The sequence below is a fragment of the Peromyscus eremicus genome, chromosome 1 (genome assembly GCF_949786415.1).
Source record: "Peromyscus eremicus chromosome 1, PerEre_H2_v1, whole genome shotgun sequence".
NCBI lineage: Eukaryota > Metazoa > Chordata > Mammalia > Rodentia > Cricetidae > Peromyscus > Peromyscus eremicus.
In genome coordinates this window covers 44,267,519-44,294,046 of record NC_081416.1, presented here as the reverse complement: position 1 = coordinate 44,294,046, position 26,528 = coordinate 44,267,519, and the positions used below count along the sequence as shown (strand labels likewise).

The window sequence follows — 26,528 nt, the reverse complement described above, 5'->3', positions numbered from 1 at the left end:
CAGCCTTATCAGAGGGTGTCTGTCATGTCACCTTTGAATTTCCAGTGCCAAGGCAAGTCCCTGGCACACAGCAGATAGCTAAAGTCTCCTAAATGAAGGAATGAGTGGGATATTTCAATGACACTTTGTAAAGTGAATCAGACTGATGGATCAGGTAAGTAACCTCTGGATTTCTAGTCCCTGGTTGGCCAGTCTCTGTTATGGATTTGTTTTCCAATTGCAACACTTTGGTCTCATCTTTAGCTATGTCACTGAGGAAGGGTGGACATTGAATCTCCCAGTGATCGTGGCTGCCTTGTCATTGTTCACATCTGTTGTGTAATGTCTCGGAAGGAAGATCACTAAGATACAGGATGCTTACATGGGGAAGTGAAACATTCCATCCTGCCGGAAGCTCACTAAGCTCAGAGAGTAAACATCTCAAAATAGTTTAAGGAAGGAAGATCACTAAGATACAGGATGCTTACATGGGGAGGTGAAACATTCCATCCTGCTGGAAGCTCACTAAGCTCAGAGAGTAAACATCTCAAAATAGTTTAAGGAAGTCCCTGAAACTGACCAGATTCATTAGGCCCCTCTCTTCTCAAACACACACACACACACACACACACACACACACACACACACACACACACACACACGTATATACATACATATATATGTATGTCTATATGCATTAAGAACTGGTGACAAATATCCTCAGAAGAGATTAGAACAGCTGAGAAGCTTGGACCTGACACACTCCAAACTGTTAAGCTGCCTCTGGGTTGTTCAGTATGCTCCAATTTTCCCAGCTTTCACGAGCTGTTACTGTGCTGGGGTGGGCTTTGATGATGCAGCTGTCTCTGAGTCATTTATGATCTTGTAAGTAACCCCTCGCCTACACTCCTGCAAGTAACCCCAATAAACTCATTGGTTCGCCAAGCTGCACTTGGGGAGTATTTGTACTTTGGTCTTTCATCAGTTCTTTATTTGGTATGAGTAGATGTTTATCCACTCTCCCCAAAATACTGTCATATAACACCATATCTCTTATAGGATGATGTCTGAATCTGAGGGAGCTCTCAAGGGTACATACTTTTCAGGGTTTTTTAAAGATGTGGAAGTAAAACTTACTCTTCTGTGTTTAACTTAGTGGGTTTGTTCTCCTGTCATCACTGAACACATGATGAGAGCCAACATGTTTAAGATCTGTCCCCACAGCACACACAAACACTCAGCCCCCGCCGATCGTGACACACAAAGTTACAGGCATGGGTGTTGAGCACACAAAAAAGGTGCAAAAGAAATCCAGCTGGGGTAGGATACCTAAGTGGAAAATAGGTCTGAGATGGACAAAGTAAAATCAAGACCATCAGAACATCAATCATTGCAGCCAGAAAGATCTCCTATCACTTCCTAAGAAAGACTGTAATTTGGGTATAGCTGAAAGACAGACTGCAACAAAATACACAATTAAAATATCCATAAGCAAAGTATAGAATCTGTTGCCAGTGTTTTAATCATAGTTCTTTTCTTACTTGTCTTTAAATTTATTTTTGCTTCCCAGACATTTAGAATTTTCCCCTTAAATCTCTGACTGCCGCCTCCTTCTGAAGTTTTACTCTGTTACTGAATTTCTTCTCCTCAAGCTACAACAGATGATAATGAATGAACACTGTTCACGGTTCTAAAGCCTCAGATAAACTATAGCTCACACATAATATTTAAGAATTAAGGAAGTCACAGAAGAGGAGGGGGGAAGAATTGTAGGAGCCAGAGGGGTCGAGGACACCAGGAGAACACAGCCCACAGAACAACTAGGCAGGGCTCATAGGGGCCGTAGAGACTGAAGCAGCAATCATGGAGCCTGTATGGGTCTGTGTTAGGTCCTCCACATATATGTTTGGATGTTAGCTTGGTGTTCTTGTGGGACTCCTAACAGTGTGTGTGGTGGGGAGTAGTATCTCTGACTCTCTCGTCTGCTCTTGGGACACTTTTCCTCCTACTGGGTTGCCTCATTCAGCCTTGATATGAGGGTTTGTGACTAGTCTTATTGTATCTTGTTATGCTGTGTTCGGTTGATATACATGGGAGGCCTGCTCTTTTTTGAAGGGGAAATGGAGGAGAAGTGGATCTGGGGGAGAGGGAGAAAGAGGGGAGCAGGGAGGAGTGGAGGGAGGGGACTGTGGTCAGGAAGTATTGCATGGGAGAAGAATAAACAAACAAACAAACAAACAAACAAATAAATAATAAGTCTAGTAGGTGAGGTCAATAAGAGGTCTACTTAGCTGCCCTGTAATCTGACATTTCCCAAGTGGTCCATGGAACAGCTGCAGTGGCCCCACTGAACAGCCTGTTCTGCATCCTGACAAATTTCCCATGTGATATGTGCATGGTAACATTTTAGAGGCACCACAAGCCTCCACAGAAGCCCCCACCAGGAGAAGTTACTCTGTTTCAGCTGGGATTTTCCTTCACAGATCCTGTGTGCTGTCTTCTATATGTTGCCTAGACTTACATAAAAGTGCTGTCTTGAAATCACAGTCTCCCTAGTTTACGTTTTTCATCAAATTCACTGATGTTATCTACTGTAAACCAACCTTATCTTCTCCTTTGCCAGAGAACCAGCAGTATGAGCAGAAGGAATAGGAGAGCTACAAAGTTGAACTAGAGAGTAGGTATGTTTTTCTTTGAGTAACAGGAATCTTGACTTCACCATCACCATAGTACAAAATATTGCATTAGGCTCCAAGCAATGGAATCACTTTCACAAAAGGAGATCTCCCTATCTCTCTACCCGCTAGCTTTTGGGTTCCTAGTGAGTTAGAGCCAAGAGGCATTTCTTTGTTTGATTTGATTTGTCAGCTCAATAAAGAAGAGTTTGAGTGTCAAGGGAAGACACTGCCATCCTTTCTTAAGCTTGGCACCATTGCCTCAAGCATCTCTTCACTGTGACACTGTCTGTACTATGGATAGCAATGGGGACACTGATAATTACCTCGATGACAAGACTTCTTGCTAAAGCAATGGCAACATCAGCATGTGTGGCAGGGGACACAGCTACTTAAACGCTTTGAGTAACAAAGGACCATGACATACCTACAGTGCATCCCAGACACCCTTCCTCACAAGGTATGCATTCTTCATACTCAGAATCCTGGAATTCACCTGTACAGGGAAAGGAATGGAAAACACATTCAAACTCACTGGGTAGAGGCAGATTCACTGCTAGGAAAACGTGTTGTTCGGTGTGTGCTTTGTCTCTAAGTGAATCACAGAACAATTATGAAGCCCCAAACCATCTTGAAGAAAGATGTCATGGACTTTAAAAATCTCGTATCAATTTACCAGACTGTATACCACTCAAGCGGGTGCAAATAGAACAGGCTTAGACTATATTCCGTATAACTAGTCTTTGTGTTTGTTTATTTGCTTGCTTGTTCCACTTTGCTCTTTGAGAGCAGGTATTGCTATGTAGCTCTGGCTGACCTGGAACTCACTATGTAGCTTAAGCTGGCCTTAAGCTCATTGCTTTCATTTCCTGAGTACTGAGATTATAGCCATGAGCCACCATGGTTGGCCATATAACTAATTTTATTCATTCATTCATTCATTCATTCGTTTGTTTATTTATTTTTGAGTTTTTTTTGAGACAGGGTTTCTCTGTGTAGCTTTGCGCCTTTTCCTGCATCTCACTCTGTAGACCAGGCTGGCCTCAAACTCACAAAGATCTGCCTGCCTCTGCCTCCTGAGTGCTGGGAATAAAGGCATGTGTCACCACCACCCAGCTTATATAACTAATTTTAAAGTCAAGCTAGTAGATTGTATTTACTTAGTAAGTCAGTCCTGTGTCTATGAAAATGGAATTATACACACACACACACACACACACACACACACATACACACACACACACACACATGAAGATCAGACGCTATATCTGACCTACTTAACATATTTAAGTTAAAAAATATTTTACTGTCTCTGTAATCAGGAAGGAGAAATAGAATTAGTGCTTAATTTAAAATATCTTGAAACCGTCTTTAGACCTGTGCCAGCCATAATCCTTACATAGCAGAGTTCTTACATATAAGAAAAGAAACAATCAATGCTGCTAAATTTATCATCTTCCAGTATAACAAAGAAATTGAACAATGACAACAATATACAATTCACAGAGCTTTCAAAAATTTCAAGAAGATTTAGTAGACTCCTTGCTTCTCGTGGGCAATCCTGCTTAGTGTTATGCTTGCCCCTTTACAAATAAAGCCCCAAGGCATGGAGAAATTAGATTAGTTTTGCCCATGGTCTCATACCTAGTAATGGAGAAGAAGGAAACTGTTGGCCAAGACTTTGAGACTCTGACCTCAGTTTTTCTCTGTTGTCTGGGCATCATGGGGCTGGGGAAAAGGAAAGGAGGGTACCTCCAGCCCCACTGGCTTACTGAGCTATTCAGAGTCATTCTAAATTGTCATAATAACACCGTGATAATTGAAAGTAAGGTAGTCAAAGCCTTCCTGATGCCCAGAGCTATAATGTCTCATCCCACCTCCTGGTGTTGAGTAGGAGCCCATGGAAGCCTCACCTTGTTGACACTCCAGCTTCTGGCAGGTGTGGTTGGTGGGCACGATGAAGTAGCCGCTCATGCATCTAGTGCAGACATGTGGGTTGTAGCAAAGCTCACAGTTGTCTGGGCAGGGCAGGCAGGCACGCCCCTTAGCAGGATAATGGCCCACAGGACAGCTCTCCCGACATTCCCCCTGGTATAGGAAGCGCTCCCGACCATGCTTGTCTGACCAGTTAGAGGGACATGGGAAAGAGAAAATGCAAAAACCAGCCATGGAACTCATATAATCTAAGATGTTTTATTAAAAAGAGAAACAACTGAGTGCTTTTGTTCCCAGGGGAGCAAGAGCATCAGAATGGATTTAATAAAAAGTGCAATATCTATATCCTTATCGCAGAAAAGTTTTCCTTGCAGGGAATCATTTTACACAATTTTATATATTTGAGTGAACAGCTTCTATTTGGGATGTCATTGCAAAACCACAAACCATGTTCTGTGGAAAGCTACAATTCAAAATGTGTTTAACTTTCCCAAGGGCTCCTTTGGGTAAAGGTAGATTCACTCAGACTTGGGGGTTACAGAGATGCCATAAAAATAAACACATGCTACATGGCAGACACACTTGATAAAAATGTAATCTTACAGTGATTTGGAATCACTATTAAAATCACATGCTTGTGCTGACTAATGTCTGGGTTTTTGCAAAGCTACTAATTGTTCTAAGGACAGCCTTATTGACACCCTAAATCAAGCACACCTCCAGAACTCCTCCACAGCATCCCTAAGGGTTTTATTTCTGTCAACACTGGGCTCTATAAGAAAAGAATCAACAATTTCCCAGCATGACAGAACATGGGAATTTGCTCCTGGAGAGAACAGAAAAATCTAATCAGTTAGAAAAATATCAGGATCAGTTACAGAGGATTATAAACAGCTACATATTATAAACAGCTAATATTTTTAAAAACAACATTAAGATTAATACTGCATATCTACCTAGGAGCTCCATATTCCCAGCTTTGGGGAGTTTCAGGGCTCAGTGTGCTCTGGGTAACTATCTACTCATTCTACTGAGAACCAGATTTCCCATATGGCCTCACGTCTGAAGAACAGCTGATCTATGTTGCCTAGAATAACCTGGGTCTACCATTCTCTCTGTCACCACATGGAGATCCAAACCACCGACCTTCAGGCTGCAGAGACACTGAGTATGTGCATAAAGTCCCAGTAGCCCCTTGTTGCAAGGACAGACATAGAAAGTCAGTGTAATGTTGGACTGAACCACATGAACTTGCTGATCTTTCAGCCTTTCACTAGAACTTCCTTTCTGGAGTTTCTTGAGGTGAAGCATTCCTCTTCAGCATGGTAATCTCAAGGCATAGGCTCTCCTTGCTGTGTTAGCATTAGCTTTTGCTGTGCAGAGAGCATGTTGAATAAGGGCTTGGTAAACAATTACCCTCTCCAGAAAACCTCTGCTCATCACATATGGAAATGATCCATGGTAGCCTTTTGACTGCTCATTTGGCCTTTATCTGATAGTTTCTCATTGTTCAGTATGTGAGGACAAACCTTATAATTCTGTGAACTCCTTGAAAGTGAGTCAGTTTTTTCACTGCAGTGACAGAAATACCCGACATAAACACTTAAGGGGATAGAAGACTTATCCTAGCTCTCAGTTTCAAGGGTATCAGCACCTCATAGCAGGGAGGGCATGGTGGAGCAGAGATGCTCACTTCCTGGAAGCCACACAACATAGAAGAATCCCCATACTAACTGGCTTTCTCATCCCCCACCTCTCCATCTGGATCCCAGTGTATGGGATAATGTAGCCTACATTAAGGGTGGAATTTCTCTCTTAGTCAGTCCTCCCTGGAAACACACAGAAACACGCAGAGATTTCTTTTACTAATCTATGAGACATTTCTCAATCAGATCAAATTAACAAATACTTAATCATCATATGTATTATGCTCTCATTTATTGTATTCTCCATTGCTTCTAATTGTAACTTGTGCAAAGGAGGGAGGCATTGAGTATTTAAGATGATAGATTAGATGCAGCCCTTCAAGTATAAAATGTGGGAAAAATGACAAAGTCTTATCATGTGGTTTGGTGCAAGTAGTAGTAAGATACTAGAATATTTGACATTTGCTTAGAATCTAAGCTTTGTTCTAATTGTGTGACGATGTTGAGATGTAGAGTGCTGGATGGGAAAGTGGTTTTAAATGCCCATTTGTCCTTTCTATTTTTTTAAACAAATAAGAAAAGGCTTAAAGAAGCGAAGTGACTGTTTTAGTGTCTTGTAGTTAGTAAGAAAGCTGGGGGCTGGGGATGTGGCTCAGTTGTAGGGTACTTGCTTAGCACATATAAGGCCTTAGGTTCAAACCCCAGTATTGCATAAAACCAGTCATAGCATATGCTTATAATCCCAGCATTTAGGAGGTGGGAGTAGGAAGATCAAAAGTTTAAGGTTATCCTCAGCTATGTAGGGAGCTTGGGGCTTGGGATATAGGATATCTTGTCAGAAATCAATCAATCAATCAATCAATCCAATCAATCAATCAATCAATCATCAGTCAATCAAGGATGTTTGATCAGTTGTGCATTTCCTGACTGCTAGTCTTGAGAGTCTTTCTCCTTAATGATGGATTCTCTCTCTTACCTTCTGTGTGTACACAGTTTATAAGCCAGATGCTGCCTTATGTACAGACCACTTTAGAAAACAGGGTAGAAAACATTCACGGCCTATCTGGGGCATAGAGTCTTTATGGACAAGGTGGATATTAAGAGTGATAAGATGTATGAAAGGGAAGTGCAGGCCTCCAAGTTTCCATATTCCTGCAAATCTAAGATGTTGTCATTTTTTTTTCATTTTTCTTGGTTTTATTGTAAGCAAGAATAAAAATAAATACGTCTCTTTCACTGGACAAATGACATAAATATAATGGATATGAGGCTATCACCTCAGGGTCAGCTAGACAGCTGCACACAGTGAGGACTGTGGAGAAATGCAGAGTAGCCTCTTTGAGGCTTCACTCTGAAAAATCTTTGGAAAAGATGGGTCCAGTGCAACCACACCATCCAACTTTTTTTTTTTTTTTTCGAGACAGGGTTTCTATGTGTAGCTTTGCGCCTGTCCTGGAACTCACTTGGTAGCCCAGGCTGGCCTCGAACTCACAGAGATCCGCCTGGTTCTGCCTCCCAAGTGCTGGGATTAAAGGCGTGCGCCACCACTGCCTGGCACCATCCAACTTTTTAAACAGGGACCAATAGTCTACATTTTTTTCTTTAAAATTGCACAAAATTTAAATTTGCCTCACACTTAAACCCTACTTACTATATAGGCAAAATAATATGATTCTAGTTTACATGAAGTCAAAATAGAGGTCAGACATGTGAAACAGGCTGTAGCGGTATCAAGGGTTAAACTGCAGAGGAACTTGGAGGGCATGGCCTCCACACCAGTGGTGGCAGATACTCTGAGAGTAACCCAAGACTGGACCCAAAAGGTCACATCTGGCATGAGTGAATTGATTACCTTGCTGTCTAAATGGCGTAGCTCAGCCTGAGACCTGACATAACCTTTAATGCATTATTTGTTGTAGGGACCATATGTGTTTTTGCTAATTCCCTAGCTTTTCAGGTCTACCACAACAAAGCTTGGCTTTACTGTACAAGTCATGCTTGACAGCACACTAAATAGTCTTTCCTCCTTTTTTCCCCGGGAAGACCTCTCTTCACTTCGCTCATCTCCTTAGGGGCAGTGAGTCAACATGTGTGATTATGTGAACAAGGTTTTTGTGTCCTGGCAGCAACAGAGCCTTCAGGTTGTACTGGTGCTGTGATGAACAGCTGTCTGCTCTGAACATCAGCTCCATCACAAGGCTTCTGAGCCAAACCAAATGCTAGCTTGTGAGAGAACAGACCGAGGTGAGGGAAGAGCCAGCAGTGATTGCCCTCACCTGCTCTGCAAGAGGTGCAGTTGGAAGGCCCGCTTCCTTGGCATTCTTGGCAAGTGTGGTGGCACGGATGGCATTGCTTCTTAAGTTCAAACTTCGATGTGGGACAGTTCAAAATGCAGCGGCCATCATCAAAAACCCTGGAGGAGAAGCAGGCTATTAGAATTCATCTGGGGGACTTTTCAGAAGGACCCAAGAATCAGAACATGTGGTGTGCATGTTTTGTTGTGCAGATTTGGTTTCATTGTTCCAAAGAGTGATGCCTGGGGCTGGTCATCTCAGAGCATATGAGATATGAGTCACATACCCATCCTTGGCCCATGATATGGATCCAAAAGCAGACAAATCAGAAACTGATGAGGGATCTGATCCTGATTCTGCTAACTGGTGCCCACGCAGATTAAGTTCACATTGAAGGTTCTAGCCAAATCCAGCCAGTATCAGATGCTGTCTTTGATTTTCATGATGCTAAACTGGCCTCTTAATCCAGAGGCCTTGGAGAAGGCATTCTTTCTTCAGTTATCAACATGCCCACATTTGGCAAACAATGTGTCCTATCTAAGGGCGCTGGAAGAGTGAAATGATGCACTATTCTGAAGGTTAGGTGCTGCCTAGAAAGTTGCCTTATGCACATTACAAGTAATTAATGAATTTGAATTTTATTTGCTCATATATGGAGTCCTATAACCTCCATTTCTTGAAGAACTTGCAGACACCCACAAAGACCTGGCACAAAAGTTAGAAAATGGGCTTCTAAAACCTTTGGTTTTATATGTGTACACTATATGCCATGATATCACTGCTAATATTTTTGTGTTTGGGCTTCATCTTTCTTTGCAGAGTAATCATAAGAGCAGATGGGATCAAATCAACCAAATCCAAGCATTATGCTTGGAAAAACACAAAATGTTGATAAAATAAATGTAGGAATCAGACAGGTAATGTGAACAGCTGAAGTGAGCCAGGGTTCCACCTCCAGATTTTTTTTAATTCAGTTGAGCTCAGGGAAAGGATTGAAAGTTTGCATTTCTGACAATTTTTCTGGTGGTGCTAACATTACTGATCCAGAGAGCACACATTTAAAAAGCTTTCATTTACTCATTTTTAAAAATTTTGCTTCAACATGCATGCAGTGATTATCCATGTTAGTGAAGCACAGTGTGGTATTTCAGCATACATGCTTAGACTCTACTGACGACATCAGGGCTGTTACCATTTCTAACTCCTCATCCTTTCTTTATGATTGGCGTCCACAAGCTTCTCTTGTCTGAGTCTTCATAAAATCTACAATTGGGGATTAAGATCTGCAGTGGCCCCATGATGCTGTGAGGTGCCAAAGCTTGCTTCTAGCTGTTATTCAGTCCTTCTCTGTCCTGCTTCCCTCCCCACCCTTCCTCACCTCCAGTAATCTCTGGTCTACATTCAGTTTGACTAGCTTTACCCTCCCCTTATTAATGTAAGAATATGCAGTACTTGTCTGAGTATGACTTAGGTCAGTTAGCACAATATTTGTTGGTTCTAACCATTTTGCTGCTAATGGCAGGGTTTCATTGTTCTTTGTGGTTGAATGGTAACTGATTGTGTATATATACTCCATTTCTTCATCAATTTGCCTGTCAGTTGGATAGCAAGATTCGTTATGTATCTTAGCCGTTGTAAATGGTGCTGCAATTATCACTGATGTTTCTTTGGTATGCTAATGCCATTTCCTGTGGATCCTATAGAGATCACACTTGGAGAATCACTGCTCTGTGAACATCTGGATTGCTGTGGAGTTTGTGGACTGAGTCCATGTAATGTAGGCGATGCCAAACTAGTATCTGGTTGAGTTTCCTTAGAGCAGTATTTAATCATGGTTATAAGGTTAATTGAATGTAGACCATGTCCCCGAGAGTATAATTGTGCTACCAGATCTAGGAGCAGAGGGGGCCAGCAAAGAGAAGGAAAATTTCTTTCTCTATACCACCTCTCACCACATGGGACATTACACAACACTGTAGATGGAAGCCTCCAGAAACTTATTCCTGGGGTGGCACTGGCTTGTCTAAACCCCACTGCTTACAGATCTAGACCCAATCATTAGCTGGCGAGCTGGCGATAACAATCTCAGCACTGAAAGAAGTTGGGGGTAAAGCATCCTTTCCCATTGCTGCATCACTTGTGTCAGTTTGGAAATAGAATGGGACTCAAGTCCACAAGCAAACACAGAAGGCCACCTTACTCTTGGCTTGCTGGTCCTGAGATTCTGCTCACCAAATTCAGCACCATTGGAAGCAACATACTTCTTGGTCTCCTGCAGAGTGTGTCCTAGCTTTAAGACAACACTCACACACATGGCTGCCCATGTCAAAGAAAGGTGGAAATTCTAACAGAAGAGCTGGTGAGTCGGGGTTGTCCTGTGTGCTGGTCGTTAGCTTGGCCTGATTAAAGCCATCACAGGGGCATTTCATGTAACTGCTTGCTGCTTTAGTGTTTCAGTGCAATGAAACTTGAGAAAAAGTCTTTTCTCCCTCTGTTCATTGAAACAGATCCAATAGAATGTTTAAGTCTGTGGAAGAGCAGAGTAACTTTCAACTGCTTTTATTTAGTTTTATTTACCCTATACTCCTTCAAGACTGGGTTTGGAAGTGAGCCTAGGCAAAGAGAACCACAGCATTTCAGAGGGTGCATGTTACATACATACATGAAACACTAAGGGGCTTTAAACACTAAGTTGTCTTTAAAGAGCTAAACAAAACATTTACAGAAATGCAAAGGGAAACCACAGGATACGAAGGTGATTTCTAAATTTCTGGTTTTCACTAGGGCTAGTGGATCACACCTCTAATCTTAGCACTGGACAAGTTGAAGCAGGAGGATTGCTATGAGTTTAAGGCAGACATGGGCAACCCAGTGAGTTTCAGGCCAACTTAACCTAAAGAGTGGGACTCTATCTCTATTTTATTTATTTTTTATTTTTCTTGCTGGTTTTTAGTGAAACAATTTTAGAGTTAAATTCTTAAATTAAAAAAAAATCTAGAAAAGTTTAAACAGATATAGAAGTATGTATTGCATATGTAAATGACAATTGTCCTCCAACCAATGTGTATATCACTCAGCTTCAACAGTTGTTAACATCTGGCTAATCTTAGTTTCTTTCCACTAATTACTCATTCAGCTTTGAAGCAAACCCGAAAGTTAAAGTTAGCATTCTTGTCACAGGTGAAAGTTCTCTGAAGACCATCTTTATTTTCCAGGAACTAAAGGGATCCAACAGCTTAAGAACAAGAGAAAAAAAACAACAACACAAAACTCAAACCCAGCTCTCCAGGTTATTTGTCTCTCCTGTCCTCAGTCCAGATCCATCTTCACTGTTTTCTGTACTGTTTTGTTCTGGAGGGAGCTCACTACAAATTCTATCTCAGGGTCATCAATTATTCTCATCTGTGAGGTAGAATCCCCACTGGCCTCCAGCTAGTTTTAAACAAGAGGAAACATCATCAGGAAATCTAAGGATGAGAGAAGAGAGACTGGGCTCTTCCACCCAAGCCCAGCTACTTCCTTCCATGGCCGGGCAGAGTCTGCATCCTTGGTACTCCAACATCTGTCAAATGTCTACCTCTTCACTGGTCCAACTTTTGCTTTAAATCTAGGGGTGCTGAACGGCCCCTACTATGCTTGCTTTGAGTATGTCAGCATTCCTTGACTGTGACCTCAATGGCAGGGACAGTGTCCTAAAGAGCTGTTGGACTCTGTATCCATCTCAGAGCTAAATATAAAGCAAAGGCTTTTGCCCTGTTTTGCATGGACCTAACTCTACCTACTATGGCTTTGATGTGTTCAACAAAATGTATGTGTTGGAAACTTGACTCACAGGCAACAAGGTTGAGAAGTAGGGTTTAACACAAGTGGACTAGGCCTTACACAATTGTCGGCTTGATGATGTGATCTTGGGAATAGGTTAGATATAAAAGCAGGTCTGTCTTCCTTTTGTTCTCTTACTGTCACTGGTGACCCGGCACCAAGGCCTTCACCAGAGGCCACTGCCATGTACATAGATCTCGCAGTCCCCAACAACATTCAGCCACAGTCATATTGTTTATAATTTATCCAGTCTCAAGTATTGTGTTATTGCAGCTCCAAATGAGCCAAGACACTGATCCAGGCAACACTTTGGAAAACACTTAGGGAAAATACTTTGCCATTTTCTCAAGAACAAATAAGTCAACATCACCTTCTTTCCAGATAATTTCTTCCTTTTTGTCTTTTCAGCTCCCTTCGGGGAAAATAGCAGAAAAATAAGAAGTCAAGTGGTTCATTGCCATGCTACATTACCCTTTCTTGGACATGTGTGTATATAGCTAACATCAAAGAAGATGTGGGGGAGGAATGAATGCTTAGAGGAATGAGAAGAAATTGTTCCTGGGAACAATATTTTCTTAGGAGGATACCCTGGTTCAAGATTCATGCACGTGATTTTCTTTATTCAAAAGCTAAAACTCAGTATACTTCACAAACAAAGCCACCAAAATGTCCCAGTTGTGTTACCTATCATTTTATTCTGGTGGGCTTAGATTTCTTTTTGTTTCATTTTCTGGGACAGGGTCTTACCATGCACCAGTGTAGACTTCAGACCCCAAATCCTTCTGCTTTGCCTTCTCTGCCATGCTTGGCCCTGTACCTAGATTTTTTTTAAATAGTAGCCATTTACTGTGGTAGAATTTTTCTCTTACTTTTCATTTCTACTGTGCTAAGAACAATCATGGTTTCTCCAGTGTACACTGGATGATTGTAATTGCTTCATTAGACAAGTGTTCAAAGATGTTCAAACATGCAAGGCAATTTAATTATTCATAGTAATACAAATGGGGGTTAAAAGGAGAAACAGAACTTTGCTTTGGTAATGTCTTTATCTTAAAGTATGCTTTGAAGTTTCTTTAAAGCAAATTTACTATTTAGAGGTTTAGCTCTTAGAAACACTTAGGAAATAGTCTTGTGGCAACTCATGGAAAAGGTCATCAACACTCCACCCAACTGTGAAGCCTGACAGCTATAATAATGACTAGCCTGGCAAAATATGCCTGTTGGTGCATAGTGGTATGAATGTTATAAAGGTAATCAGCTGCTTTTTGATTAGTTTTAAGGCCTGCTTCACAAAAGGGAACCCATACTTGGTACTGTAAGCTTGGCTAAGAACCCAAAACTAGTGAAGTTATAGGGCATTTGGGGAACCTACTATTATTGTTTTGCTAAATGAACATGGTATCAAGCTGCCTTCTAAATACTTATCTTCACACCTGTAGATTATTTCAGTCTCCACTCTTTAGAGGAGCTTCTTTCAGATAATACTTAATACAGAGACATCTGGTCAAAGTACAGAGAATAAATGATTTGTCCCTGAATGGGACATCTGAATAACTCCCTTCCGAAGACTCAGGGAACATGATGGAAGAAGGGGCAGAAAGAAATTGGGGAAGATGGCTGTGAATCATTATCTTCTGGAAATGGCATGTTCAATGCACTCATGAATTTTCTGCAGCTGTGATTATCTGCAGGAAACCTGAACAAGATTGGGTTTGTCAGCATTTCAATATGGAAGAAGAAAGGGCTCATGAAGCCCTTCTCCTACCCATGGGACAATTAATGGTGACTGGAGGAAGAGTTATTATTTTCTTAAGTGGTATGGCCACTGATAAATTGCCCATGATACAATAAATGACCTCCTACCCATGCTCATGATGGCAACCCTATTTAAACTTAATGGGTTTCTCTCTCTCTTTCTCTTCCTCTCTCTCTCTCTCTCTCTCTCTCTCTCTCTCTCTCTCTCTCTCTCTTTCTCTCTCTCACACATACACAAAGAAAGGGGAGAGAGAGAGAGAGAGAGAGAGAGAGAGAGAGAGAGAGAGAGAGGAAATTAAGAAGACTGTGGAGAAGAAGGGTTTCAGTGGGAGAAAGAAGGGAAAAGAAAAAGGGCAATAGGGAGTTAAATGGACCAAAGTTCATTATATATATGTATGAAATTTTCAAGGAATATAAAACAATTTAGAAATACAATTTCATTTTATTAATGGCTGAATAATATTCCATTGTATGAATGTGCCATATTTCATTATCCATCCAACAGTTGATGGACCTCTAGGCTGATTTCCTGGCAATAATGAACATGGATGAGGAGACATCTCTGTAATAAGATAGAATCCTTTGGATCTATGTCCAAGAGCTGTATAGCTGGATCATGTGATAGATCTAGTTCTAACTTTTTGAAGAACATCCACACTGATTTTCGTAGTGACTGCTCCAGTCTCACCAGCAGTGAAAAAGTATTCTTTCCTCACATTCTTGCCAGCATTTGTCATCATTTATTCTTTTGGTTTTAGCCATTATGACTGAGGCAAAATAAAATTGTGCTGTGGATGGAACTGGAAATAATGATTCTGAATGAAGTAACCCAGACTCAGAAAGACAAACATCATATGTTTTCTCTCATTTGTGGATGTTAGCTTTGGCTTTTCAGATATGTTTGCTTCATTTGGATTATCCAAAAAAGGTTTAGAAATTAGTAAGGGACCATGGTGGGGAGGTTCAAGGGAGATAGAAATAAATGATATATAGGTTCAAAGAGGGTTAATAGAACAGAAGAGATGAAATTTGAGTGGGGAATGGGAGGACAGGGTAGATGAGGGAATATGGGAGTGACAATACATAACACTAGACCTTTTGAAAAAGTCACACATTACTGTATAAGCTTCCTACTATAGTGGAATAGGTGTAATTATAGGTAGGCATAGGTATAGGTGTAGGTATAGTTATAGGTAAATAGTTATACACATATAGGAATAGAGTTAAAATGGAGTTACCCTCTAACAGGATTACAATACACTTACTAGATACTACAGGCTAACAACTAAAGGACTCAGTGATAGGAATAGATTAACCCTTTTGGGGTTGTTGGCCAGTGAGGTCTCCTAGACTCCAAATAGTAGAGGCTATTGTCAATGCTATTGGTTACACTGAAGAATTCAATATTAAAACCCTATTGCTGAAGAAACTACATTCTTAAACATAAAACATGTAGAAGTTTATCTGTACTCAATTGAATACTTCACCTTTACTGACTAGTGTTCATAGTGCTGGGAGGTGCTATGTACATTACCAAAGGAGAAGAGTAATTATCACTCTTACCCAGATGTCATCCTGCAAGCTACAGTAATATCTGGTCTGACAAGTGCAACAGTGGCATGAATATCATGGAAGTAACCAACCACTTTCTGATTGGATTTAGATCCAGCCCAACAACGTGAAACTCATCCCTGGCACTATTATCAGGCCAAAAATCTTGCTATACAGGTCATTAGCACTAGGAATGAACTTAACACTAATATTCTGCTAAAAGGACACTGCATTAAGCCAATTCCTAATGACTTCTCATTATACCCATAGACTAATTCATCTCTTAAGCCTCATCAGAGAAGCATCTACATGCAGTAGATGGTGAATAACACAGAAAACCAAGACTAGCCAACCACAACTAGGGAATAAGAGACTGCAGAATGCTCAGCCCCATGTGGGGCATCTATAGCATAAGCCTTCTTTCTAAGGTTAAGGGATCGTTGCATAAGAGGAGCATAAAGACTCTAAAGAGCCAGAGGTGGTAGATAAACACAAAGCAACGGTGTCCTCCACATACAGCAGGGCACATGTAAACTGAAAGTGATTGTGACAGCATGCACAAAGCTGCAGCACACACTTTAGTAAGACAAAAATCTCAGCGTGGAGGTCAATGTGATGTCTCACCTCTAGTTGAGGAGGTATTGGGAACCGACAGCTGCTGTGAGAGGAAGGAAGTTGTCTTTAAGAATGCTGCCCCTGAGCCAGGCGGTGGTGGTGCACACCTTTAATCCCAGAGGCAGAGCCAGGCGGAGCTCTGTGATTTTAAGGCCAGCTTGGTCTACAGAGCAAGATCTAAGACAGGCACCAAAACTACACAGAGAAACCCTGTCTTGAAAAACAACAACAAAAAAGAATGCTGCCCCTGGTATGTTGGCCGCACATCCGAGATACATGGGCAGTACAAATTGGATTAATGGGTAGGAAAAAAAAGATGTCACAAAGTTGGGGGGTGGATCTGGGAGCAGTTGTGGGAGGGAGTCAATATGATTATACCATATTGTATGAAATTCTCAAAGAATTAATTTTTTTAAAAAAGAAAAATATAATTTAAAAAGAGAAATTAAAAATGTATTAAAACTTGAAAACAACAGGTCTATTCAATATTTAAAATTATTACAGTTGGGAAACGCCAAACAAACAAACAAACAAGATAAAGGAAATGTTAAAAATTTAAAAAAAATATGAGAACTAGATTCTGGAAAAATATTGTGAATGATATTATTGGGATAATTGATGAGACTTGAATATGGCAATGTATTATAAAAATCAGTATCAGTGGAACATATTATATTTTCTCAATTTGAAAAAAAGAAAACATTCTCGTGGTTAGCATTGGGAATCCTTGAGGTTTCTATTTTTTCTCCCACTCTCAGCCTCCCTTCATCCTTCCTTCTCTCCCTCCATCCTTCCTTTCGCTCTTTGTCCTTCATTATTTGCTTCCTCCTTCTGAGGGAGTTTTTCTGACAGTCAAACCCATGGCTTTGAGGACACACAGTTCAACAAGCAAATGGTTATAGAACTGTAACTGTATGCTGATCACTGTGAAGAATAAAGAAACAAATACAGCACAGCTCCTTCTCACAGGGATGTCACAGTCCTGAGGAAGAATGAGGACAGAATGACCCTTGTGCAGAGGGAGCATCTCAGTAGGCTTGCAAAGCACCCCTATTATGACAGCATCCCCAACTAACTTGTCTAGAGAGAGACTCCGCTTCTTACACATTTAGCTGAGAAGGGATGAGGCCATTCATTCAAACACCCAGCAGCTCCCAAGTATTAAGTGCTAGAATCAGAGGAGCATTGATGAAATATCTATCAGGCTTTCAAGTCTCTCAACTGGAGATGTCCGTTAGATTAGCAGTGTTGCTCATTCCATCATTTGCCCTTTCCATTTGACGTGTATGCATGCCTCCAGTTTTTCCTGCATGGTGCCAGGGAAGGAGATGCAAATGTGAGATCTCCAGAAACTCACAGTCTAATGAAGACACGCATTTTGTAAACAGACGTCTCTGAAGGCTGCATATGCTCTGACAGATGTGTCTATAGAGCAGAAGGTCATAAAGAATTAGGCTATAATGACCTGAGTTGGATCTCAAGGGCCCACATGTTAGAGGAAGAGAACTGACTTCCATAACTTGTTCTATGATATTCACACAAGCGCTGTAGCACACACGTACATGTGGATATAGACCACACATAAACAATAAACGAATAGATGTAAGTTTTTTAAAGAGGGAAGGCTAATTCTACTGGGAAGTGGTCAGTAGACCTTTCCTTTATACAGTAGTTTGCCCTTGAATTGATTATAGAAATGAGTATTTTTTTAAATCAGAAGATGGAAATGCTGTGGGAGGGATGAGTGTGTAGGATACGGGATTTCACTGGTCAAAAGTAACATCAAAGGTACTATTTTCATTAGCAAGATAGCTCTTCCAGCATTTAGGAAACTGGTCTTTGCCAAGGGTATTGGACCATGTGGGAGAGGATGCTACAGAGCAGGGGTTGCGGCCAGACCATAGGGAAGGAGTTTGGGTCCTGTGTCCAGCAGGCCCATTAGGTGCTACTAAAGTGGTTAACACTTCTTCTCTACACCCCTCCCCCAGGAAGTACTAAGAGGTTACTCACCTTGTTATGGGGCAGCTGGTACAGTCTTCTTGAGTCGGTCCCCAACACTTGGCACATGAGGCTTCACAGGGACGGCAGTGGCCTTGCTCATCAGTGTATTCTCCTGTGGAACAAAATCTAGCTGCTTACTGCACTCCACATGGCAAGCCTGCCTGGGCTGGCAGTCAGGGAGCAGCCAGAGTGCTTGATGGCTACTTGAGTCATGGAAATAACACAAGGGTGGTCACAGTTCAAGTCAAGCAGTGGCCAGGCCACACCCACATCTCGTCTAATCATGTTATACAGGGAAGAATTGTAGTTGTGGGGCAAGAATGGGAGTAGAGTTCTGGCTGGAATTTGGCAGATGGGAACTAGACATTATCCTGGAAGGTCACCAGTGAAGAGACAGAGGGTGTTCTCATTCAGCTGGCAGGTTTATCTTTCCCACAGGAGTACATGTCTGATCTTGCCACAGAACTCAGTGTAGCGTCACAAATTTCTCTTGAATGTTGGAAATCACCACCACAGCAGAAGGGTAGAGAGAGGTCAACCTCACTGAAGGCATCAAAGACAGGATGGCACTTAATAAATTCAACCCTCCTCCTATACCGCATTCCTTCTCCCTTGTCATTGTAAAAAAACCAAATCACTACCACAACAAAGTCACAATAATCGGAGAGGTTTCTTCAGTCAGATCCCAAAAGCCACATTTTGTTTTCATTGTTTGAAAACAGATAATCCTCAGAATAAAATGTTGTTCAGATTCTGGCAGAACCACCCCTTCACTTGGCCTCAGACCACTCCCAAATGTGACAGCTGTTTAACCATCTGTAGCTTGTCAATCTGAGGCCCACCAAGAGTGGTGAGGTGCCATGATACACTCATGGTTTAGTCAACCCACCTCAGTGATCTAATGAGATTACTGCTGGCTTCACTGTAGTTACATTCAGCAAAGCCATGGAAACACATGGCTGAAGATGGGGTAAGCCATCCTCTGCCTTCCTCACAGCTTTTCTGAACTACAGTTAGGGAAGGTAAGCCTTCCACACAGAACTCATTCACCCTCTAGAACTAAACCACACTGAAAGAAATGAAGAGCTTGCTAGAGTTTGCTCTTCTAAAGCACAAAATGCCTTTCATATAGAGATGTCTTTCACGTAAAGTCTGTTAAGTTGGCTAAGGGAAAGGGAAACAGGTATGTTTGGAGTGAGACAAACAACTCTGATCAGCTTACCTTCTGTTACCAAAGTACAGTGTGTTGTGGAATATTACTTTAGCTGTGTAAAGATGTGTTACATTTGTTTATGCTGTATTTGTTTAACGATGTAAAGATGTGTTGCTTTGCCTGCCTAAGGCACCTGATTGGTCTAACAAAAAGCAGAATGGCCAATAGCTTGACAGTAGAGGGTTGGCGGGGCTGGTGGGCAGAGAGAATGAGTAAGAGGAGAAATCTAGGCTTGGGAGAGAAGGAGAGAGGAGAGATTGAGGGAGAAAAAGAGGGAGATGCCCAGGGCCAGCCAGCTAGCCAGGTGTCAGCCAGACAGACATGGAGTAGGACATATAGAATGAAAGAAAGATAAAACAACCCTGAGGCAAAATGTAGATGGAGAGAAACAGGTTAATTTAGGTTATAAGAGCTAGTGGGACTAGCATAAGATAAGGCCAAGCATTCATAACTAATAGATCTCCATGTCATGATTTGGGAGTTGGATGGTGGCCCAAAAGAAAGCCTGTGACAACAGTGTGACCAGGACTCTAACAGGTATGATGCAGTCATGGTTCTTTGCTTGGGAAGAAAGACCTGTACTCACAAAAATGACATTAGGGGAAAAGAATGCAAATATGTGTGTTGGTGAGCATCCATGGTATCCACCTGGCAAATGGCCAAATGACCACTGAAACACAGCTCTCATGTGTCTCATGCCATGCTCTCTGGCGTTGTCTGCTTTCCCTTCCTCAGGGACACATTTTACTAAGTCACATAAAGGTGTTGAATGGTGTCTTAGTTTCTTGTCCTTTTGTTAGTGCTGTAATAAAATGCCTGACAAAAGCAACTTTAGAGAGAAAGGATTTATTAATCCGCTTACAGTTCAGGGTACAGTCTATCATGGCAGAAAAATCGAAGTAGTAGGATCCTGAAGCACCTGACCGCTGAATGTTCACCATGGAGACGCGGTGAGCGATGAATGCTCGTGTTCAGACTGCATTCTCTCCTTCATTCAGGCTCTGACTGAGACCCAGGTGCCACTCACTTTCAGCGTGGGGCTTCCCAGTTCATTTATCCCAGTTAACACAATCCTTCACAGGCACACCCGCAGGCTAAATCATCTCTCTCAGGTGTGCGTGCCCCGAGGGCTGTCTCCTAGGTGACTGCAGACCTGGTTAACTTGACAGTTAACACTAACCAACACAAATAAACTAGTTGCTTGCTAATTAACCAGCAACCTCAAAGCAGAAAAATAGTTTCTGCCAAATAGGAGCGGTGCTGAGTCTCTGTCACCTGAAACAGCGTCATATATTGGCAGCCTGCTTCTAATTGGCTTGGGCTCTCCTGTTCCATCTTTTGTTTATTGCCCTTGCTAGATTATCTTTTCACTGATGTTGTAGCAGTTTCAACCACTTGGTGCCTGTAGCGTCAGTCTGGGGACCAACATAACGAACAGTAGAGGACTCAGGGCAGACTAAGTATGAAGAAGCAGAGCTTACCGACAGGGACCAATGCAAATAATTTGTGCTTGTAGATGGGTAACACATGTGTATTTTTCAAAAGATATATCTTCAATAGAATAGGAGTGAGAGAAGGTCACAGAGACTTCAAAAACCCAGAGAAACTATATTCTAGAGAAGTGTGAACTCAGAGCACAGCTTCTCCATCCACCTACTTTTTGAATGTATTTGAAACATCTACATACATGCTAGGCATTTGGTTGAGACTTATAAATACATGAGTTTAAAAGGCCCTGCTTTTGTATTTTCAAAAATTTTGAGAGTCTGGTGTGTGTGCACATGTGTGTGTATGTGTGTGCATGTGAAGGCCAGAAGTCAATGTCAGGTGTCTTTCTCAGTTGTTCACCATCTTAAATTTTTTTATTTTGAGGCAAGGTCTCTTTCTGATTTGGGACTTTGGAATCACCTAGACTGGCTGCCTAGTGAACTTGATGCATATTCCTGCCACTGCCTCCCCAGCACTGGGATTTAAAAGCGTACTTGGTGCATCTGGCTCTTTATGTGTGTGCTGGGAATTGAACTCATGTTTTCATGTTTGTGTGGCATGCACTTTACTGGCTGAGTCATCCTCCAAGAATGATTATGTTGAGGGGAATAGTTGTCAATCAAATGCTGCCCAGGGGTCTTATACTTCCTTAGAATATCCAAAGTCTAAGTTAGAAGAGAGAGGCACATGGGGAACCTTTGCAGACCTAGAGGTAGACAGATGCTTTGCTGCCATGCTAGCCCCTACAGAAAATGACACTGTGGTTGGTTCTTCTGATTCCCCATCTTCATCCAATTTAACCTCTGTGACATAACAGAGGTGTCCTGCCTTTTGACAGTATGAAATAATGTTGTCATCTAAAAGTAGGTTGAACCAAATTCACAGCTATCCTGGGCCATATACAGCCTTCAGGCCACATATTGGACACTCAAGAAAACAGATCCCATGCTAGGGTAAGATTATTCCCTAATAACACCTCGCTCTGCTGGATCAAAAGCTGCTTGGTGGCAGTGAGAATTTTGTACCACTGTACACCCAAAGTCTTCATAACTACAGATAACACATCATTAGATCAAGCAAGGGTTATTAGGATGTTCCTTTGAACTGTGTTATTTTGTGCATTTTTGTTGTTGTTATTTACTTTTAGACAATGTCTCACCATATGTCAGGCTATCCTGGATCTTGTTATATATAACAAGGCCAAGCTGCCCTGGGAGCCTCTTGCCTCAGCTTCCTGAGTATCAGGGTTACGAGAGTTACTACCATCACACCCACGTGGGAAATTGTGGATTTTCCCTCATTTTCATCAGTGCCTTGGCTGTGGGTTGTCTTGAACTGCTCAACTATAATGGCCTCCATTCAGCACTCACAAAATAACATCTTAGATCTAATGACCATTGAGCATTGTCTAGCCCCAGAATTTTGAAAACATGATCTAAGGCAGTGGTTTTCAACCTTCCTAATGCTGAGACCCTTTAATACAGTCCCTCATGTTGTGATGAGCCCCAGCCATAAAATTATTTTTGTTGCTACTTCATAGCTATAATTTTGCTACTAATACGAACCATATGTAAACATTTGTGTTTTCCCATGGTCTTAGGTTATCCCTATGAATGGGTCATTTGATCCCCAAAGGGGGTCTCGACCCACAGGTTGAGAACTGATAACAAGTACAAGCTTTTGCACAACCTCACTGCCTTGCGTTCTCCACTTGGGGTGGGCCAAACTTTCTCCAAACCCATGTTCTACTCATACGTGCTCAGAAGGAGACATCTTCTGACTTGATAAGATATCTGAGTTTCCTCAGCTTCGTTTTTCTCAATGCCTAAACCCTTTGTGAGCTCCCAACCCCCCCTCACCACCTGTCTTTGAGGAAAGTGTGTCTTTCCTCCTGCCCAGAGTCAATTCTCCATTCAATGCTCTTCATCTTCCTCCCTTGGGATATTTCTGATCAATCCCTCCATCTTCTAGCTCCTCTTTGTGTCTCCATCTTACAACATCCACGAAGATTCTCCCCTAATCTAAAACCTTCGCAAGCCCCTTCCCTTCCTGATAAGTGACTCCTCAAGGCTGTTTATTTTCCTCTTGTTACTTGGAAACAAAATGGAGAACATTCTGTGACCTTGAAGCTTATGTAAGAAAGTCAACAAAGGACAGCTAAATGGTTCATCCGCCTCCAGTCTACTCGCCTCTTCACTTCGGAGGAAGGCCTGGCTTTACAACAGAGGGAGCTGCCCCAATTTCCATATTTATGTAGACGTCCAATGAGTCACATAAACAACTGCCCTCAGTCCTTGCACACAGGCACAAGTTTTTCCCTGCTCATTTGGAACTGAGGAAGTCAGATTCCAAGGACATAAGGAAGTTACTCTCTTTTTTTTTTTTTACTTTGTTGGAACAGCAAATTCTTGTCATCTGTCTTCATTGCACAATGAAGTTGAATGTTTATGACAGGCGTGATATACAAAATTCTTCGAAGAAGTCACTTTTAGCAGATGTCAGGAGCCAGGATTGTGTTCACCTATCCTACAAGCTCTTCTTTCTGGCATCTTTGACTATTTGTATTATGTCCAGACCATATTTCTCCTGTGATTAGAAAGTTTTCTGTTTCCCTGTTCCCTTCTCATCCGATTTTACAGGGGTTTAAAGGTCACTGAGGAAGTGGGATCACATGGGGAGGAATGATGCCTTGAAATTTGAAGACCTGACTTAAAAATGAATGTACAAATAAATTTAGCAGTGTACAAGCAAGTGATTTGGTACGCTCACTCCATTCTTGGTAACATTTTCAAATGTTATTAATAAACTTATATTAAAGAAACTCATATGAGGTCATCCAGAAAAGGTGAACATGCACTATATCATCCTCAGTTATAAAACACAATCCAAGACATAGACTTTAGGTACACATGGCTAGACAGTGAGCTAGCTCTTTCTCTGTTTGTCTGTCTCTCTTTCTTTCCTTTCCCCCTCCTTCCTTACTTCAACTCTCCTCTTTTTTGGGGGGATAGAGTCTCATGTAATCCTGGTTGGTCTTAAGCTTGCTGTGTAGCAGAATGTGACCTTGAACTCCTGATCCTCTTATTTCCATCTCCTATATTTGGGATTTTAGGCATTGGCATCATGCTCATCTCAAGAGCTTTATCCTATAGAAACATTATGTCTTTATTGATTCAAAGTCTATTATATATATATATATATATATATATATATATATATATATATATATATCCCCAAAGGAATAAATACTCAAGTAATAGACTATGAAGTGAGTTTCAAACAACTTTTTATCAAAGTGGCTCGTAAGTGGAGAGGAATAGGTCCAGGGAATCCAGCTGTTCAGTGTTGCTGGTTGTTTCATTGAGCAGCCTGGCTGTTGATTATTTGCAGCTTTCTATGTAAGGCCTACTTATGTGCCTTATCACCGAGGTTCCAGGAATCAAGTGACTTTATTGAACAATTCCACAATCCCAAGTGCTAATTAAATAAATTATCTCTTTGTAAGGAAGCCAATACAGAGCTTCCAACTTAAAATGCCATTGTGTGAAGACGATTTTCATGAAAAAGAGCTGTGCATTTATTATTTTATGCCAGCTACAATAAATGCTTGGCGACACTCTCAACTAATTCTATGCTAATGAGCTAAGTCAGTTTTTAAAGCCTCGTTAAGCTGATGTTTTATAGCAGGGCTCAGTATCTGAGACCTTCAACTGAGACCGCAACACCTTTAGTTTAAAGTCTCCACAGTCACTCAGCCTTAAAGGGGAAGGAGATTTGGACAAGGTCCACAACCGAGATGAACTTTGCAGCTGTTATAGCAAGTGGAACAGGCCAGTCACAAAGGACAAATGTTTCATGAGGCCCCCAGAGTAGTAAAAGGCATAAGGACAAAGTGGAACGGTGATTTCCAGGGATGATAGGGGTGGGTGATGGGGAGTTACAGTTCCGTGGGTTCAGAGTTTCAATTAGAAAAGAGGAAAATGTTCTGGAGATGGACGATGGTGATGGCCAAACACCAATGTGAATGAATGTACATGCAACGGTTCAACTGAACTCAGAAAATGGCCAAACTATATATTTTACCACAATTATGAAATCTACCCAATAAGTTTGTTCCTTAACATACCAATACTTGATATTAACAACAGCAACAAAAATTACTTCAGGCTTTGGGGAATGAATTAAAAAGCTCTGGTTATCTTAGGGTGCACATCTGTCAAATAGAGGCTTGAGAGAGGTGACTGCGTTAGGAAATGGATACACAGACAAACCCATCAGAAGTGAGACATCTGGTGGAGGTGATCCTCAGGATCCACTATAGGCAGAACGAACAAATGGGCAGCCAGAAGAGTCCCAGCCGCCTCCCTAGCCTGGCTGTGTCTCGTCAGGGGCTGACGGCACACTGCTCCTGTAACCCATTCTCTCAACACTCCCTATGGTACACCTCCCTCTCCACGGGATTCTTGGATTGACGGTGCTTGTGCTTCAGGGTCCTATGGCTCTCTTGTTCTCAGGCTAGGCATGGCTCTATGTGTTTGGCACCCTTGGGTTGGCACTCTTGTAAACTGGATGGATCATAAATTTTAGATCCAATACACATGCAAATACTTCGTTCCCTTCAGCTTGCATGTTCTTCAAAGGGCAAAATGAAGAGGTGACCCTTCTACTTTCCACCCTTGTTGGAGCCCTGACCACAGTAAGATGCTCAGAGAAGGTACCCACATGAAGTGTTGGCCAGCACACCTGAGTACAGGGGGATGCTGCAAGCATACAAGCTTCTATTCATGGATGCCTTCCACGTTACAAGTGTTGTACTATGTAATATTTGGTCCAGACAGAAACCTCTTTTGTGAGTGAGAAACTGAGGCTCGGAGGGATGGAACATTTTGCATACGGTAATTCAAGTAGGCAAGTGACAGCTGGGCTGTGCCCCAGGAACTCAGAGCCTAGCAGTGCTCTTTTTACAGCCCGCCCTTGCGATGGATTCAACTGCCCTTTCTGTGTTCCAAGTAGTTTTGCTGTTTATAAAAAGAAAGGAGAACATGCCTTACTTAAGCCTCTTGGTGAGGTAACAGCAGTATCAAAAGGAAGGTAACTGAAAATGAATGGAAACAGAACAGGCATGGTGTACCTACTGGAGGTTTTTTAATGGTCGAATATGCTTTCCAAATGTATTTTCTCAGAGAAAGTGGCTCCCGTGTATTAAAAAGTCATTTTATGAATCAAATCAACCGAGTCTTTTAAGCAGTTTGTTTCACCTACTAGGCACTAAGCCCCTAAGGGAAATTCAAAGTATCATTTTTTTAATTAGTAAAGCTAATTTATCAGAATCCCTAAAACAAGGATTCTCCCCCCCCCTCTCTCTATATATATATGTATATATATGTGTGTGTATATTTTGGAGTGCTCGAGATTATACCCAGATGCTCCCAGTGCCTGACAAACACCGTAGCACACTGACCGACATTCCCAGCATGGACAGGAGTTTGGATGTTGCTTAAATGCTGTCTGAAAATAACATAAATAGCTTACAACCAGAATACCATCTCTCTGA

General features: G+C 41.7%; 1 protein-coding gene across 2 annotated transcripts in view; it reads right to left on the bottom strand.

Moving 5' to 3' along the window:
- Pcsk5 (proprotein convertase subtilisin/kexin type 5) overlaps nucleotides 1-26,528 on the bottom strand; it is a 434,973-nt gene that overhangs the window by 84,266 nt on the left and 324,179 nt on the right. For both annotated transcript variants that reach the window (XM_059259884.1, XM_059259894.1), the window contains exons 21-24: nucleotides 18,283-18,385; nucleotides 8,512-8,648; nucleotides 4,568-4,774; nucleotides 3,082-3,150 (exon numbers count right to left, since the gene is read on the bottom strand). In XM_059259884.1, the coding sequence (XP_059115867.1) occupies nucleotides 3,082-3,150; nucleotides 4,568-4,774; nucleotides 8,512-8,648; nucleotides 18,283-18,385 (516 nt within the window). The remainder of the gene's footprint in view (nucleotides 1-3,081; nucleotides 3,151-4,567; nucleotides 4,775-8,511; nucleotides 8,649-18,282; nucleotides 18,386-26,528) is intronic.